The sequence below is a fragment of the Nipponia nippon genome, unplaced genomic scaffold (assembly GCF_047370975.1).
Source record: "Nipponia nippon isolate SJK-2023a ecotype South Korea unplaced genomic scaffold, ASM4737097v1 scaffold_3, whole genome shotgun sequence".
Taxonomy (NCBI): domain Eukaryota; kingdom Metazoa; phylum Chordata; class Aves; order Pelecaniformes; family Threskiornithidae; genus Nipponia; species Nipponia nippon.
This window is the reverse complement of record NW_028262347.1, coordinates 99242221-99254146: the sequence shown is the minus strand read 5'-3', so window position 1 is coordinate 99254146 and position 11926 is coordinate 99242221. Positions and strand designations below refer to the sequence as shown.

Below are 11926 nucleotides of genomic sequence, written 5' to 3'. Positions count from 1 at the left end.
GTCCAGTTGTGTCCCGTTAACTGCAAGGTTTATCATATATGAGAAGCATCAGGCATACTGGGTGTCCTTTGCTTCAGGTGTAATGGGGCAGACCACTGTAGGTGCAGCATACTTGCGTGAGCTTGTCATGGAGAACAGAAGTTCTTTTCCTGTTTCTTTTCAGTGAAAAAAAGTTGGTCTCTGGTACCAGGGGGCTTGTGTTAGCGATACGACTGCTGGCTGAATAAGGGCGGATACAGTAATGGTAGGCTGTCATTCACCTAGCAGCGTGGAACTGCACTGTTAATCATTTGGATGAAATAAAATGTATGCAGATTGTAAAATATAACAGGACTAGTTTTTGAGACAACATATACTTGCTTATGAGAGGAGTCGTCTTGCTGCTGATATGCTGATGGAAGAGCTTTCTTTGACCTCACAGACCAGGACCAAACCAAAGACATTTTGTAGCATTAAGAATTTGAAAAACTTTTCAAAGTTCTTATATACAGAATCAGGATGGCAACTGGAGAGGATTTCAAAATAACATCTGAATATGACTAAAATATGTACTAAGTATTTTTATCTAAGTTACTAAGTTGGGAAAACTAAAATGATAAATGTTGTTATTTTCATATAAACCATGAACAGTATTTCCCTTTATAAACCAATTAACCTGGACTACTACTACTCACTTTTGCAATCCCTCAGGCAGGTTTCCTGGCAAAGCCAAGGTCAGGCTATGAAACGATGTCACGGGCACCCCAGGGGTCTGCAATGCCAGGGTGACACCACAGGTACACGCTCAGGCGCACCCATCTGTTTCGTCATGTGTCATGATGTAATTCCCTGGGTGCTGTCGGTGAGTAACGCGGCACGGGCAGCCCATGACTCCCATTTCTCCCCTGCACCCAATTATCCTGTGTACGTGATGGCGGCAGCCCGGCCTTTCCCGCCGAGCTGCTCCCCTTGGGGCCTGCGGCACAAGGCCAAAGGCATCGGCACGGAATTGCAAAATTTTAGAAACTTCCCATCACTGTTGATCCCTGGGGTAAGGGGCTGTGAGGAAATGTGCAAAAAAACCCCCCCAAACCCAAACAAACACACAAACAAAACCCCACCGGCCCCTAAAAACGATCGCGAAATGGCAGGCGGCGAGAGGACGGCACAGGTCCCGCTTGGCGGCCCTGAGGGAGCCCGAGCCCGCGACGGCCCGTTGTGAGGGGAAAGCACCGGTTCCCTGCGGAGCCGGCCGCCGGCACCCCGCGGCTGAACCCGCCCCGCAGCCGGCGGGCACCGGCAGCTCCGCCGCCGCTGGGCGCCTCTGCCCTCGCTGCCCCACAGCAGCCCCGCCGCCATTTTGCCCTGCGCACCGCCCCCAGCGGGCGCTGTGGCGCCGCGGCCGAGCCCTTAAAAGGCGGCGGCGGCCGCGTGTGTGTGTGTGTCGGTGTCTGTCAGCCCGCCCGCGGCATGCTGGCGCTGAACGCCGCCCGCCGCCTGCTTCGCCCGCCCGGGGACCTGCTGTCGCCGCCGGGGCTCGCCTGCATGTGGGCAGCCGGAGCCCGCGGTTGCTGCGGGGCCGGCGCCGGCCCGCCGAACCCGGTGGTGTACTTGGACGTGGGCGCCGACAACCAGCCGCTGGGACGCGTCGTGCTGGAGGTAGGGGCGGCCCGGGCTGCCACGGGGGCGTGGGCTGCCGGCAGCTCACCTGGCGCCGGGGCCCAAGGGACGGTGCCCGGGGAGCCGAGGGCGGCGCGGCGCCCGGGCATGGCGGCCGGTGAGCGGCAAGGTCAGGGCAGGCCCGCGGGGCGGGGGGGGGGCGGCTGGCGCGGCGACCGGCGCCGGCTGCCGGGGCCGCTGCCCGGGCTCTGCTCCCTGGGCGAGAGGGCGGTGAGGTGGCTCCCTCCCAGGTGGGAGGCGAGCAGGGGTCGGAAGAGGGCTGGCGTGGGGCAGCTGCCGTCGGTGTGTCGCGATAAGGCTGGCCTGTGTCAGCAGTCAGTAAGTAAGGCATCCCCGCGGGACGGGTCTGTGGGGCTTAGTGCTCGGCGGTGACTGCGGCCCCTGAGATGGAGGGAGCCTCAGTGGAAGAAAACTTTGCACCCCAGTGTGACAGCTGAAATGCTGGACAAGAGCAAACTTGCTGCTGACGCGTACCGCTCCTCTGAGAGAGCCCCGCGTGGTCCCAGAAGTGACCCAGCGGCCGAAGCCCCAGCACGGCCCTGGGGGTCCTGCGCTGTCAGCCAGCGGCCGGGCCCTCGCCTGGCTGCCCAGGGCTGGCCTGCTCCTGGGGCAGCGCGCCCGCTGGGGCCTGCAGCCGCTCTTCGCTTTCGTCCTCTCTTTTCCTTTTTTTTTTTTCCTGTGTGCTTATAGCTTGATTCTTAGTCTTCGGTTTTCTGAGGTACTGCCTCTTTGAGCTTCCTCCTTCGCGTGTATTGAAAAGTTTGCACAGCTCTGTTTGAACTGGCAGCTAGCTCAACAACCAGCTAGCTTTATCATTGAAATTTCAGTCTCTGAAATACCCAACCCTGTAAAGAAGGCCTGAACAGGAAAGCTGCGGTACACTCTACTCTTACGAAAAGCACAATAAATGGCGAGACTTTAATTGTGGTATACCGCGTATCCTTAGGGCCGGGCACGTGCCTCTGAGTAGATGTGTCGAGCATGGGGAGGAACGAGGGCTGCGCTCCAGAACCGTGCGGAGAGGGAGTGCTGCTCTTCCGAATTGCTGCCTGCTGAGGGAATTCAGTGCGGCCTTCTGCCTCCAGCACCCACGTTGGGTCTGTACTGGTAGATTTTTAAAACCCTAGTTCATAAGGGTTCTTTCTAAAAGGGTTTCTCTTGAGGCTGGAGCCCAATTCATTTTTCTTCATTGAAAGTGTCAGCCTATAGATTAAGTGGATACTACCAGCTCTCATGTTCTCAGGAGGCAGCATTTGAGGGAGTCATAGGTAAAAATATTGCTGTGTGAGTTCTTTATTCATTAGTGAGATTAGTAAATAACTGGATGGTATTATAAAAAAGAGCATTAATGTGACTGTATTTCTTGTGGCAGCATTTCATTTCCACGTTAAAGACTTTTAGTGTGCCCAGTTTACAGAATATCTGAAGGTATTGCAGCACCACCTTGAATCTTTGGCTAAGTTGTGGTTAAATTCAGCTGCAAATTATAGGCATCCGGGGAGAGCATCCTAGGGAAGGAACATTAACTTCTTGCCGCAGCCATGCTGTTTGCAGGCGTCTGCTGCCGGCCGCTGTCAGGATGCATGACTAGATGAAACTTTGGTCGGACCTGATACACCCATTTTTATGTCACTTTTTCCAGGCAATTGTAACACTATACATTTTTAAGATTAGTAAAAAGATGCACACCCATCAAAATCAGAAATTTTTTCTGGTAATAAATGTGTATGTAACATCATGACTCAGTTTTGATACACAGTTTCTGCTCTTCTTTTTCCTTTGCCTTTTCTGCAGATTTCAATGGATGGCTCTGTGCTGGGCAGACTTTGATCTCTCCAGTTGTATCCAAACTGGCTTTGATCCTTGGGGTCCACCATAAAGATTCTTCTTAGTTATTGCTAAATTATTGTGTGGATCAATGAAATCATTAGACACTGCTCAAGTTACTCTTCATTAACTGGCCAAATTTTGCATTGAGGGGATATTTTTAATTACTAGCCAAATGCTTGGAAAGTCTTAAGGTGTTCTCGGAATTTTGGGTGGCGTGTGATTTCAGATAGCTCATCACCTTGGGAAGAGGGTGCAGTTGTACTAGCCTCCCATGTAGAAGTTTTCCTATGTATGTATGAAAAAGCAGACTTGCTAATTTGTTTGTTTATTTTTCTTTAACAGCTGAAAGCTGACGTGGTTCCAAAGACAGCAGGTAAGGCGGCATCTCCAGAATTTCGTACTTAAATATTTAAGGTTTAGATTGTGATTTTCAGGAACAAGAATATTCTGTTACCTTTTGGAAACTATTTCCATATTCCATCTCCATTTATTGAATAGAGAAATATGATACGAACTTTGTCAGAACAGTGCTAGTGAGGAGTTGTAATTTCTTGTTGTTCGAAATAGTTTCATTTTGTAATTTTTTGCCAAGACAGTACCGTCCATATGTTTGATTATCAGTGGTGAATAAATATGTTTAAAAACACATTACTTTGCATTAAAATCAAACCCCGAAGCAAATGGGAAAGGGTAAATCAAAGGGGTGGTGTCTCTTAGAGTTTCCAAAGAGCATATAGGGTTTTGTTTTCCTCGTCACTAGCTCATCAGTGCACTCATGTTACAAAGTTTTTGTGTTTTATCAGGTGTTTCCTTCCTTATGTGTTTATTTAGTGGTTCTGAAAAACTTGTACTTTTCTTTCAATTCCCAGTAGATCAATATCCTTAAAAAAAAAAAAAAAAAAAAAAAAGAAAGTATCATCTTCACAATTACTATAGAGAACAAAGGCATAAAAGTAGAAAATGAAGTCTTTGACTCGCAGAGTGGTGGGTTTGGGGAGGCGGGGGTTGGAGTTAAGATATAACAGCAAAATAAAAGGGAGATAAGATGGAAAAGGGTTGTGTTTGTACCCTGTTCTGAGGCTAAACAAGGCTTGTTTCCTTAGCTTTATAACAGAGGTTTTTTTAAAGTATGAAAACAACTAATAAATCAATAATACCTTAAAGATACTATAAAATTTTTCAAGTGTGTAAACTTGGGACATAGTTAATCTAGTTGTGTTTGATTATATTACGTATCGTGTATGGCAAAATAATATGTTATGCTTTGTTTTCACAGAAAACTTTAGAGCTCTTTGTACTGGTGAAAAAGGATTTGGGTATAAAGGATCCACTTTTCACAGAGTGATTCCTTCGTTTATGTGCCAGGTAACATTTGGGGTTTTTTTTACTTTTGCTATTAAATGTATCTCTTAAGTTTTTTATATATTTTTAGAACCGATTAGACTAGTAGTAACATTTTAAGTGGCTCTGCTCTAACCTTTGCTAACTACAGAATAAAGAAGTGACAGTGTGACTTGCGTTTCTGATCTTTTTGCTATGGCTGTTGCTTAGCACATCTTGTGTACAAATAAATGTAAATTATGTGTAGACTGTCTTAAAAAAACTGGCTTAAGGCTTTCTGCTGTTGTATAGCAGTGCACTTGTGTGGGGCATATTTGGCAAAATGGCACTTGCTTGGGAGAAGCATTTGTGCATAGAATGACAATCAACCTTCTTTTCTAAGTGAGCTAAGAAAACAACATATCTATTCTTTATTCCTAGTAGAATAATCTGTTCACAATAGAGAATGTGTTTTAAACAAATGGGTTTTTTGGTTGTTTTTTTTCTGAGCATCTCCCTAATATGGAGAGGAGGAGGGAACCAGAAGGGTTGGTTGGGGTAGATTTTTGGCATGACACAGCTGAAATGGATTTTGTTTTGATTTAAAGGATGACTCTTTCAAAATTCTGAATTAAAGTCTATGCACGTTAGCAATTTTTTCTTAAACAGCAACAACAACAACAAAACTGGAAAAAGCCTTTTTGAAAGCCTTTTTTCTACTATGCTTGGCAGATGAGCAGGATTTCAGCTGCTGTAGTGCACTGGATTGTATGATTACTGGTGGTCTTCCCTTAAAAGAAGCTACATTTCAACAGCATTGCATTGTAGGATAGCTCTGTAAAAAATTTGAGATGAAGGTTATAGTAAGTGTGCTTTATTTATTAACTGATGACTGTGATGGTTCCCGCTCCTCACTTTTTTTTTGTTTTTAAAAAAAGCTAAAAGTACAGCTGTCAGAATAAGAGGCCCTGATCTTATGACCTATTTCTAAGAAGAGAAAGGGGATGAGCATGCTGTAAAGGACCTATTTTCTTGCCTTTGAAATGCAAACTGAGGTTTTGTGATACTGACAAAGGGACAAAGTTTAGAAGTCTTGCTGGGGTCAGAAATACATAAATGTCAGAAAAACAGAAATCCTGCTCTCAGTTCTACCACTAATTTGTGAAGTTCTGTGTAAGTCTGTTCTCCTTGCCTCCTGTTTTGTCCCCACAAATGGACCCGAAATGAAGATATTAGGTGGTTTACTCCATGGTACGGCGAGATGATGAATTGATGTTTAGGAATTACTTGGTAGTCATTACCAAAGCGGAAATACTGTCATAGGTTTCAGGTATTTTAAAGTGAGAGGAAACAGTAGAGGCCTTTCCACTTGTTGAGATGGAGTGTTAATATGATTCAGGTAATTGGTATAGCCTAATTGGAGGTCATCATACCCAGGACTTGGCAATTCAGATGCCTCCACATGGCAGACAGCATGCAGAGCATACTTCTGGGACTGCGTAGGAGTAGCTGTAACACCACCTGTAATAGATTGCTCAAGGTGAGAATGGAAAGATGAACATCACATGAAATACTTGTTCGGTGCGAGTTCTTTGCCGGCTTGGGTGGTGTCCTTCTGGGAGAGGAGATGGCAGGTTGCTGGAAGCAGTGTTCAGTAGCCACCTTTGGGAGTCACTGTGGCTGGGTTTTTTTTTTTTTGTTTGTTGGGTGGTTACACCTATTCCAGCAAACAGCATGTAGCTGAGGGAAGTTTAAAATAGCTCAGGTGTAACACTTAAACAACAAAACCTAGAAATGCTAAATAGTAATAATGGAGATCCTGACCAGCTTTTATATCTGTTGGGAGAAAGAAAGGGGGGGGGGAAGTTTTCAGGTCTGGCCTATGGTAATGAATTTGGGTGATTTTGTTTTGAGGCCTTTGAAGCGTCTCTTAAAATAACTGCTATTTGTTGCATCACATTTGGGAGCAAGGCTGGTAACACAGAAAGGTGGTTGTCGGAGTTATGGATGTCAGTTGGAGAATATCAGCAATATCTGAAGCAGAAATTTACTTTCAGCTTGATTGTATCTTCATCTGGTTATGTGGTTTTAAATCCTCATGTGACCATAGTCATTCTTAACCTGAAGAAAATTTACTGGTTTTATTACTTTTAAATTAGAGCAAGTGAGTATATTTTCAATAGTGTCACTTCTGATGTAAAATAATGCTTGTGTGCTAGTAAAGTTAATAGCCATTTCTGTTTCAGGGCGGTGACTTTACAAATCATAATGGAACCGGTGGAAAATCCATTTATGGGAGTAGATTTCCAGATGAGAATTTCATACTTAAGCATGTAGGACCTGGTAAATAAATGTATTCTTTCTACCTTCTGATGACTATAACCTATAATGAAGCATTGTTTATGAAGATATATCTTTAAAAAAATAAGTTTTTTTTTTAGATGTGTGGGGTACTTGGTAGTTACAGAAATATCAAGGACGTTGAACAATGCGTTGTCCTTGGCACGTGCTTATTGGTGTAGACTGCTGTACGAATATAGGTCAGCCTGTAGTGGGTGATGTTGCCTCTCTTGCTCTACTATAAAAGGGACTGTGCAAAATAAAGTATGGAGTTTTTTTCATTTTACTTACAAATTCTACAAAGGTGAAATCACTGCTTTTATTTTCCTCTTTCGTAAGTCATAGGCTTGAATGTTTACTTAGTTGATTACTGCAGAAGTGAAACAAAGCAATCTGGGATTTCTTATTTACTAGATAACACAGGCATGTCCTTTTAAGCTCAAATTGAATCAAGAAAAAACAAAGGAAAAGACATGCATAAGAATGTCTGATTGAATTCTATCGTCTCTCTTTTTCAAATTGTTACATCCTCATCGCAGGAAACCACTGCTGCTGTTGAACCACAGTAGAGGTTACCTGATGTTAATCACATGCAGGGCGTGTATAACTAATTATATTACTAACATTCTTGCTGTGGAAAGAGGGGAGGCTGGGCTCAAGGGAATAGTCAAAGACAAGAAGTTGGCATTAGAAATCATTTGGAGACAATGTGAGACCATCACATCTTCTGTCTGTCCATCTTTAGTCTAAATGTGCAGAGGAAAATTGTCTTCTCCGCTGCATACTTGTTACACCAATCTAATAAGTTGCTGCTTCTGCTGTTCTAGGTGTTCTTTCAATGGCCAATGCAGGACCCAATACAAATGGATCTCAGTTCTTCATTTGCACTGCAAAAACTGACTGGTAGGTTCTCAGCCGTGCGTGTTAACCTGATGAATTGATGCCTGGATCTGGAGGGTTTGGGGTTTTCTTAGGGTTTTTCTTTGTTTGTGGGTTGATGGTTTTTTGTTTGTTTTGTTGTGGAGGTTTTGTTTTTCTTTTTAATTTCCAAATTGCTTGACTAACAATGGAAAATAAATTGTTTTGTGCTACTTGAGGGAGGAAGGGCTGTGAGGGTAACAAGGCCGCTATCCCTCATAATGCTACTAAGGTCCAGATCTAGAAGTATTTCCTGTCACTTGTAGAGCAGTTGTGCCTTTGCCATAGAGTTGATCAGCAGGTGAGAGCTATGAAGATCTGCAAACATCCCTTCACTGAGCTCAGTTTGGTTCAGTCTTTACGTTGTTTTAAGTAAAACTGCCTTTGTTTATTTGTTTTACAGGCTAGATGGAAAACATGTTGTTTTTGGGCATGTGAAGGAAGGGATGGATGTCGTGAAAAAAATTGAGAGCTTTGGTTCCAAGAGCGGCAAGACCTCCAAAAAGATTGTCATTACTGACTGCGGCCAGCTGTCCTAGCCTTTTGCCCTACCGTTCAGGACAACTTCGATGCTGTGAAAAATGAATCCTAAAAAAACCCAAACATTTCTGATCCCATGAGTAGCATCTATGGAACCATATTTTCTATTTAACTTGGTCCAACTTTTATACTTATGTTGAATAATATTGATTAAAAGCATAAAACAATAACTGAAGCATGTTATAAGTGAGCTACCTTGGCAGTCACGCTGTCACACTGATCTGGTAGAGTCCCATTGCATTCTGAAAGAAGTAGTAAGGTCACCCAGAGCATATCTGACTGCAGTGTTGACACTGTTCTTAGTATTTGGATGTTTCAGGTGTTAGCATCGGTGGTGGAGTTGACAACTAAGTGTTCTATAGTTGGGGGTTAGATGTAAATTGAGAAATACTGTGTTTCCTTTGGTGCTAATAAATGCCTATTCTGTTGTTCATCTCATCATTTTGAAAAAATAATACTAACTAGTGCTCTCCAGGCTGTCTGCCACACAACTGTCAGACATTTTCTTTCTGTGTCTCAATTTAAGTCTATCCAGTAGAATTAATGTGGGTTGTGGGTTTTTTTAAATTAATTCTGTTTTAATTTTTTTTTTTTTGTAGTTTCAGACCACTGTTTAAAACTGAACTCTACCTTACCGTGCTTCAATGGAGCAATTTGACTTTTGGGTTAAGTAAATTGCATTAGGTTGAGTTAGGCTGCTTCTGGAGCTCTACCTGGGCAATAAGACACAAATCAGCCAAAAGATCATGGGACTTTATTATGCAACTGTGAACTTACTTGAAGTGCAGTTCTGCTCTGGGATCTGGTTCTGTGAGGAATACAGCACAGTTCTCAATAGGTAGCCTAATTTTGCACTTTGAGAATATAATCAGAGTATAGTGAGCTTGCTTGAGTGAGAAATAGGTTTCATTGCTTTTTTTGTTCTGTTGGTCCTGCAAAGTCAGCCCACCTTGGGTATTACTTGGATTGATTTCTTCTCATGCATCATCAACAGAAGTCAAAATTGGTCACCACGAAATCACAAGGCCTAATTGGTGCAGCAGAATCATTATTGTTGGGGTTGATGCATGAGAAGGAAAGAATTGAGCTGATCAGAAAACACATTTCGTTTGTATAAAGGGGTACCTTTTATGTGGAGTGCTTGAGCAGTAACAAATGTTGGAACCTCACAACATCACTTGTAGAATCACTAAAGCTGTAAAATATTAATGCTTGGGGGAAAAAGCGCTTGACTGTTTTTGTGCAATAATCTTGTTACTGAAGAGAAAAATAAAATGTGATGGCTCTCCTCAAATTTGAATTTACTTCCATTGCAGTCTGATAATATGTGGGTTTAAAACTATTTTGCACTGGATTCTTTTTCCACCGAGGGCTGCATTCTTGCGTGCACAAGGTAGTATTCAGAGTGTAATTTTGCAGAAAATGGAATTGAAAAGCTTTTTATTCTTTCTGCTGTAGCTGTTTCATCTTTCTTTGTAGTATTTTTGAAATATTAATTTCTGCTGGTTTGGCTTATTTCAGTTTGATAGAATAATGATTTTTTTGTGTGTGTGTGTGTGTTCTCTTAATTTGTATATGGAAAAATAATTAAATACAGTTTTACCACAAAAAAAGTCTGTTCCTTTCTTAAATATGATTCTGCACGCTTACTTGAAAGCAGGAGTGTGAGGAGCTGAAACCTGTTCTGTTTACTTCGGCTATTCGGTTCCGTCCACTTTGCGATGGGTCTGATCCAGTCATATTCAGAAGCCATGCTGTCGTTCAGAGATACACAGCGAGAAACGGGGTAGGGGTGCCATGCTTCGCCTCTCGCTAGTGGATCTGAAATATCTGGAATATGGATAGCGGTTCAGGTTTTAAGACTGTTCTCTTGTCTGATCTATTCCATCAGTTTGCAGAGATAATGCAGAAAGTGTAAATTTACTGGGTGTTTTTTTAAATTCCTTTTTGAAAAGTTGGTAGTTCCAGCTTTTTGCTGGACAATTGAGGAAAAGCTCCTTCCTTGCTGGGTGATCAGAGATGACCTGAAGAATGTAGCATCTTCCTGTGTACCAGCGGTGTTTGTAGACTGGAAAGCCTGACGGAAGATCCTTTGTCAACAAACCAGTTCATCATCTCAGAACCGTGTTAAGCCTTAAATAAGTAATAAAATTATACATGTTATAATGATGTATTACATGTGTCTGTGGCTTTTACAGACACATTTATGCCCTAACTTCTGAAATGTGAGAGCCAAAATTTTCCATCAAGGCTCGCAGTCTTGACTAGAAGATAAATACTAAGACCTGCGGAATCACTGAGTAGTAACACTGGTTGCAGTGTCTCGATGGGGCTGCCTTTGGTTTCCAGAGAGCCATCCTCTGCATGCTTTTCTCTGCCAGAAGAAAGTCTTTGCTGCCTGGGTGCTTAGAGCAGCGTAAGGTGAGTCTTCATGTTTTGACAAACTAAACAGGTCAATCTCTTATTTTCTTCTATAAAGTATCTTCCTCAAAATGGATTTTTCTGAGGTTCTGTCCTTCCTGTTTTGGCTTGTTTGCCCCCCCCTCCCCTCTATTTAAAAAGAAAAGGCACAGAGCTCTGTTCCAGGATAAGTTTTGCACCCTGTAGCACTGCAAGAGTATTCCTGTGCTGAGAATACACAACTGCAGCTCGTACTAAGTATACCCGAGCTAATTGTAAGAGGTGGTTGTGGCACCACAGGACACCACAGCAAGGTCACAGGACCTCGGCACGCGGGATGGCCGGCCCTAGCCCTCGCTGGTCCTGCGGCTGTCAGTCTTGGGTAGCTTGTCCACCTCCGTAAGCAACCCAAAGTCAGGATTGCAGTTTGTGGGTAAGTACACAGAAATCAGCCTTTGCTACTAATTATCTGTCGGGATCTAATTTTCTACAGGATCCCAAGGGCCCGTTGCTCTCCTGTTGGCCCTCGTGTATCACAAACAGCTACTGGGAGAAGAGGGTTCTCCTTTTGCAGCCTTGCTTGATGGTTTTGTCAGCTTCAAAATCAGGGGCTAGACTAGGAAGAGTTGGGCAGTGCCACCACTTGGTTGTGACTGCCTTGCTCCAGGGCTTTGTACCCCTTCGTAGCAAAATGATGCATGTTATGACATCAATAAAGCTCTGCCACGTACAGAAAAGGACTTTCACTTCTAAAGGTAATCTACTTCAACTGTGAGATAGGAAACTGCCCACAATTATTTTTTAAATACATTTAGATGTTAAATGGATATGCTTTCCTTGTCTTCTGCTGGTAAAAAATGTTGACCTTAAAGCCATTCAGGTTCATTTTAAAGCGGCTGAGTGATCCCAGAGTAACTAA

General features: G+C 43.4%; 1 protein-coding gene across 1 annotated transcript; it reads left to right on the top strand.

The window, feature by feature from the left end:
* The first annotated feature begins 1343 nt into the window (after positions 1-1343).
* Positions 1344-10220, top strand: PPIF (peptidylprolyl isomerase F). Its single transcript, XM_087764900.1, has 6 exons — positions 1344-1638; positions 3832-3862; positions 4766-4854; positions 7056-7152; positions 7977-8052; positions 8471-10220. Exons 1-6 carry the CDS (start codon positions 1450-1452, stop codon positions 8604-8606), a joined length of 618 nt encoding a protein of 205 aa, XP_087621026.1. The 5' UTR covers positions 1344-1449; the 3' UTR covers positions 8607-10220.
* Positions 10221-11926: the final 1706 nt, after the last annotated feature.

Excerpts from the sequence above, each read along its gene's own strand:
- PPIF (XM_087764900.1), top strand. The coding sequence starts at position 1,450 with ATGCTGGCGCTGAACGCCGCCCGCCGCCTGCTTCGCCCGCCCGGGGAC. Across the intron at positions 1,639-3,831 it reads TGGGACGCGTCGTGCTGGAG|CTGAAAGCTGACGTGGTTCC; the intron begins GTAGGGGCGGCC and ends TTTCTTTAACAG. Across the intron at positions 4,855-7,055 it reads TTCCTTCGTTTATGTGCCAG|GGCGGTGACTTTACAAATCA; the intron begins GTAACATTTGGG and ends TTTCTGTTTCAG.